The sequence below is a fragment of the Hibiscus syriacus genome, unplaced genomic scaffold (assembly GCF_006381635.1).
Source record: "Hibiscus syriacus cultivar Baekdansim isolate YM2019G1 unplaced genomic scaffold, ASM638163v2 tig00111317_pilon, whole genome shotgun sequence".
Lineage (NCBI taxonomy): Eukaryota > Viridiplantae > Streptophyta > Magnoliopsida > Malvales > Malvaceae > Hibiscus > Hibiscus syriacus.
Window position 1 is genome coordinate 33,101 of NW_024063057.1, and position 5,980 is coordinate 39,080.

At 32.5% G+C, this 5,980-nt stretch overlaps 1 protein-coding gene across 1 annotated transcript; it reads right to left on the reverse strand.

The window, feature by feature from the left end:
• Nucleotides 1-3,265: 3,265 nt before the first annotated feature.
• LOC120158486 lies at nt 3,266-3,826 on the reverse strand. Its single transcript, XM_039169308.1, has one exon. It carries the CDS (start codon nt 3,824-3,826, stop codon nt 3,266-3,268), a length of 561 nt encoding a protein of 186 aa, XP_039025239.1.
• Between the last annotated feature and the right edge of the window lie 2,154 nt (nt 3,827-5,980).

The following is a 5,980-nucleotide window of genomic DNA, read 5'->3' on the forward strand; positions in this document are numbered from 1 at the left end:
ACTCAAGTCCCTTTTAAGAACTAAACCCTAGGATACTCATTTATTTTTCTGTTTTAAATTTTTCAAAGCATGCGAACTAAAATATATAAATATAGTTAGGATTCATTCTATAGAAAAGCATGTGGGATAGAAATCATGTTTGGGTAGGAACAAAAATATAAACTATTTTTTGATTGATTGTTGATAATTATACCTTAAACGTGTGTGTATATAATATATATATGAACAATAAACCAAAAATAATAATAAGTATTAATCTATAAATATAATTATCCCCTAATAAAAATAAATTTAATTAAAATCTATAAATAATATTAATAAGGAATAATAATAATAATGACTACAACTAACAACTGAAATGAAGATTAAAAACAATAATTAAAATAGTACTAATTGAATGGATGAAATTCAATTTGAAGTCAGGATAAAATATAGTGTCTACAAAAATTTGTAGATTCAGTTGTTTGAATCCATGACCTCTAAAGAAGACAACATTCACTTTGATTGTTGGTCTTGGAGTGAAAATTAGAAACCAATTAACTTAGTGTACGGATTAACTTTATTTCATTTGATTGTTAATTCACATGATACTTAAATAGATTTTTCCACACAAATCAATTATCAATCTTAATAAATTATCTAAAAACAAGTAAATCATTAATTAGTTAATCCTCGTTTTCGTTGAAGACATTACAGAAGAGAATCACCCGCATCACCTTTGGGATCGTAAGGACAGCCTTAATGGTGTGTTTTGACACATTATCTTATTCATTGAATCAGTTCAATAATTACCGATTGTTCACTCCATATATATATATATATGCTAAAGTAACTTAATAGAAATGTTATCTGAAACATTGAAATGGAATATTTTTTAAATACAAAAGATGTAAGGTTTCATGTACCCTGTACTTGAGTATTACTCCATGTGTTCAAATACTCAGCTGTATCAGTTCATTTCAAAGAGAAATTTTGGCCGAATTTGTCTGGCCGTGAATAATTCTCATTGTTGGAGAGATAAAATGGCAGACTCCATTCTGATCGTCTTTATTTTACAATTGCCCCTCCAGAATCGTTTGCTTTATTATTATAGGTCGCCAATTGCCATGCAGCTTCAAGGATGAACGAGGACCAGATATTGGTACACTGTCAACAGATTAACATATCTAACGCACATGCACTCCAAGTCTCAAAGACCCACTTTTAGGACCAGTACAGTTAGGCCGAATCTAGTGGATCACATGTTCATTGCATTGGTTCTTTTTGTAGGATCCGGATGTTTTTGTTGTAATGTGTGATATTTTAATTCAATTTTTTATTTAAATATAACACATTTTTTATGAATCTAGGGTAATTATAAATGATAGTATCTATTCTAAAGACTCTCAGCCATTTAACAATAATCGCTTAAATATTTTACAGTCTCTAGTACTCGAACATGAGACCTTTAAAAATAATAATTCTTCATTTAACAACTTAGCTTAATTCAGAAAAATATAAACATGTTTTTCTTTAAAAAAAAAATAGAAAGTGATTTCATGTTTTTGTTTTTTTATAATTTTTATAGTTTTAATTTTATTGTTAAACTCGTCAAAACTCTTACTTACAACTTTTAAATTTTATATTTTTATCAATTGAATAAAAAAAACAATGTTGAGATGTACTTTTTTATCTTTAGGCATGCATGACAGTCGCATGATTTTATGTTAAAGTGAACCCATAAAATTTTAAGGGAGATAAAATTATAAATTTTCATGGGTAAAAATAAATTTTAAATAGAAATTATAAAGAAAATATTTAAAATATATAATACTTTGAACATTTTAAGGGCAATTGCCCCTGTTCACCTCAACCCCTCAATCCATCCCCGCATGTTACTATAAATACAATGCAACATTTATCTTTTAAAACTTGTCAAAATATATTTTTCTTTTATTTTTCGCCTTCATTCGACTGATCCCCTAAAGTTGAGTATTGTTAATTTTTCATTCATTCTACATTTATTGTGTGCAAAAGTGCTTGTGAAATCTTAAAGGATACGTTTTTTGTAGAGTATCTTTAGAAACAATATCTAATATACGTTTTAAGTAAGTTTAGTCCTCAATCTTATTTCATTTTTAACCCTCTATATGTATTATATTATTCTAGGGCAGCACTATCGACAATAAAATTATACAATAGTACTATTCGATAATGGGCTACTCATAATTCAACCAGCAATCAGGCCAGGATAACAAAATAAAAACGATGTGAGAGTCTATATACTATAGGATCAATCTTCTTAATTTGTTTTTTCGTCGACACTCGAATTGGTTGCTCTTTGGCCAACTATTTCTGATTTAGTTCATCCTAGTCAACGTGAAACTCTAGTACTCGTGGATCCAATGTATAATTATTATTGGGACTTAGTCGATTAGTTTTATATTTTTATGATTTTATTTTGTTAGGCACGTGGGTTGGTCACTTGGTTGGTTCACGAACTACTATTGATTTCCTTCTTTCCTCATGGAAGAACCCTGCCCATTATCTTCTTCAAATGATTCGTAGAACCTTGAAATCCACATGATATCGTCCTTTGACGATGAATCATATTGTCGATTTCACTAATAATTCATCTTTCCAAATATTTTAATATGTATTTATTTAGAATTATTCTTAGTCAATTGATAATGTATATATTCATGCAGACGTAACTGTTCAAATTCGGATTCTTTAGAGAGAATAACATATCCTTTTACTATCGAGACTACTCAATGAATTCAACTTCAATTGTACTTATAAAATCCCACAAATGTTAAGAAGTTAATGATTTTACTTTGATTGATTAAACTTCAATCCTTTTAGTTTACAAAAATAAAAGTTAAACTAGTTGGTATATATATATATATATATATTAAAAATATAAATTTATATCAATTTTTATATATAAATTATTAAACTATTGATTTTACATATATTATTGAACTACAACAAATTGACAAGTTTTGAAGGATATAATAAATGAAGGCCCAATGGGTTGAATGCTCCACTTCTATTACACTCGGAATTTAGCATATATACTCTTAAGGTTTCTCATTATTAAAAGGCCTGGACATGAAGTGTCTTCAATTATGCACCACGAAAGGTACTGAAGAATCGAATCCATTTGCCCTTTAGCCACCACTCATATTATTGTTTATTCTAAAAAAACATAGGTATTGTTTATTCTAAAATTAATTAAAAACAAACTAAAGCAACTAAATCCAGTTGATGCTTTGTTTTCTCTTCAACTGTTGTAACCATTGCTGCGTTCCTTGACATGGAATCCGCCTGCGGTTGGTTTTCTTTGGAGAGAAAGGTGCACACCAGGGTCATGGTGAGTGCAGGAAGAATTGTAGACGATAGAGTTGTTAACGCCTTGCACATTGCTGTTCATGAATGCATTCATCGGCATGGTGTCTGATCCAATGCTCTTGCCCTTCGTTTTGCGATCGCCTTCCTCACCGCTGCTGCTGTAGCTATGGTACTCGTCACTGCTGCCAGTCACCGTCTTTTGGAGACGTCGAGGACTGTTCTGGAAACCGTTTAGGTGGGATGATTTGATTAGCTCCATGAAAGCACCTTTGTTCTCACCAGCGATTATTATGACCCTCATACCAGAATCCTCCGTCTCGCCATGCTTGGATGGTTCTTTCTGTCCATGAATGCTAGGATAGTGAGTGTCGTCAAGATCCTTTTGAGGGGCACTGAAAAGCCCCTTGGGCTTGTCGATCATCTTTTGAACGAGCACGGTCTTTTGCTCTGCCTCGGCAGGGATCTTCGGTTCGTGATCAGCTTGAGCTCTCATCTGGGGGGGGGGGTGGGAGAGTTAAAGGAGATGGTGGTGGAGCAGTTGGTGGTTTGATCTTTGGCGATTGCATGGATGGTTTCATTGTAGGCACCAATGCTTGAGGGCTAGCCACACGTTTCGTAGTGCTCGTAAAGGTGGCCGGTTTTGGGAAGTTAGTCGCCGAGGTTGTAGTTGAGTCTTTCTTGGCTGGTGAAGTCGGAACCGAGGCAGCAGTAGCTGCCACTGGCTTCTCTGGAGAAGATGGAACAGAGGCAGTAGTTGCCACTGACCTGGCTGGAGAAGATGGCAATGATGAAGTCTTCGCCGGTTTCGGTGGAGAAAGAGGCAACCTCGCCGCTGTTGGAGGAGTTTTCGCAGGAGAATTACGCGCGGAAGCGGTTGTGGAACCAACTTCAGTTGTAGGTTTTTTATCCGAAGGGGAAGACGGTTGCGATCCTCTACCAACAGGCACAGGTGTTGCTGTAACGGAGGAAGCACCACCCGTAGGTTGGAATGCGGGTCGAATAGTGGTCGATCGCGGCAGGGCTGGAGCTGGTTCAGGTGTTGGAGTAGGTGGTTGGGGTGCTGGCCTTGAAATGGATGCTGTCGTAACCGGTTTTCGTCCGGACACGAATTTTTTTTTTACTTGGCGGGAAGTGAATAAATGATTTAAAATAATTTGGGAGTCGCCATCGGCCTTTTGGGTCAGGTATGTCGAATACCTAAAAAATTATCCTTTAAAAGAGTTTTTATGAAAACATCAGTTAAAAGATAAATTGATCTGTGTTTAACCAAAAATTCGTTCTTTTTAATAATAAAAATAGATTCGTGGTCGGTTACGTTTAGGGAAGGATTAACACCCCTACAACGCCCAAAATTGGTACTTTATTAATTATAAATCGTCTCTATTATTAGGAATTTAAAAATTCAATATATATTTAATCTATAATCCTATTATTTTAAAATTATAAATATTAATATATTTATAAATAGAAAATTTATTTATTTAGAAATATTAGAAAATGACTTCTAGGTACCTTAAGACATCTTTTTTCTTTAATATTAAAAAAATAAATAAATAATTAAAACAATTAATACATAATTTATAAAATCAAATATTTATTTATTTAAAAATATCAGAAAATGAATATCCAGTTGTTTTAAGACTGTCTTTTTTCTTCGATATTGAAAAATAAATAAATATTAAAAATATGATAAAAATAATTTATTGTAAAAAAAATATAAATCATTATTTATTATATATATATTTATATGACTATATAATATTAATAAAAATAATATTTAAATATATAAACAAGTAAAACAATAATAAAAATATAATTAGAACTATATAAAAGAAAATATTAAAATTAGTGACTAAATTATAATCTAATAAGATTAAATACCTAATTCGTAATTAATTATTTAAAATTACTTGGATTAAACATGTTATTTTATCCATTTATTAATTTGGTGACTAAAATAAAATTATATTAAATTCGAATATCAGATTAAAATAAATTAAAAATATGTACTCAGGATTAAAATATTAATTATTAAAATTAACAGACTAAATACGTAATTTTCCTAAAATATTTATATAAACATATTAGTGATTAAATTATAAGATAAACAAAATTAGAAGATCAAATTAAAACATTTAAAATTTGATTTTAGTGACTAAAATGGAATGTTACAAAATTAAGATGGTTGCGGAAAGGGTTTAGCCAAAAGGAAATTACAGATATACCCCTCCCCTAAACGACGTCGTTTGGGAAGGGGTATATATCCCCCAAACGGCTGGCCCGAAGGGCCCGCATCTTCATTTCTTTCCTTTCTCTTCTCTCTCTAACTGAGAGAGAAAAGAATTCTCTCGCCTCTCTCTAACTTCCCTCACCAGAGGGAAGCCGGTCATCAGCCGGCAGCCGTCTGCCACCGTAAATCCCACCGCCGGCCACCGCATCCGGTGGCCGAAATTTTTTTTTTCTACCAAAGTATAGATCGGACCGTCCTAATGACGGTTCCGGTGTTCTTTTCTCCTAAATAACTCATGTTTGGAGCAGATCTAAGAAAATACCTTCGGTATTTTCTTGTTTTCTGGCTATTTTGGCTTCCGGTGATGATTGAGGCTCCCTCGGTAAGTATTTCTTCTCTCCGTCTTTTCCTTGTTAT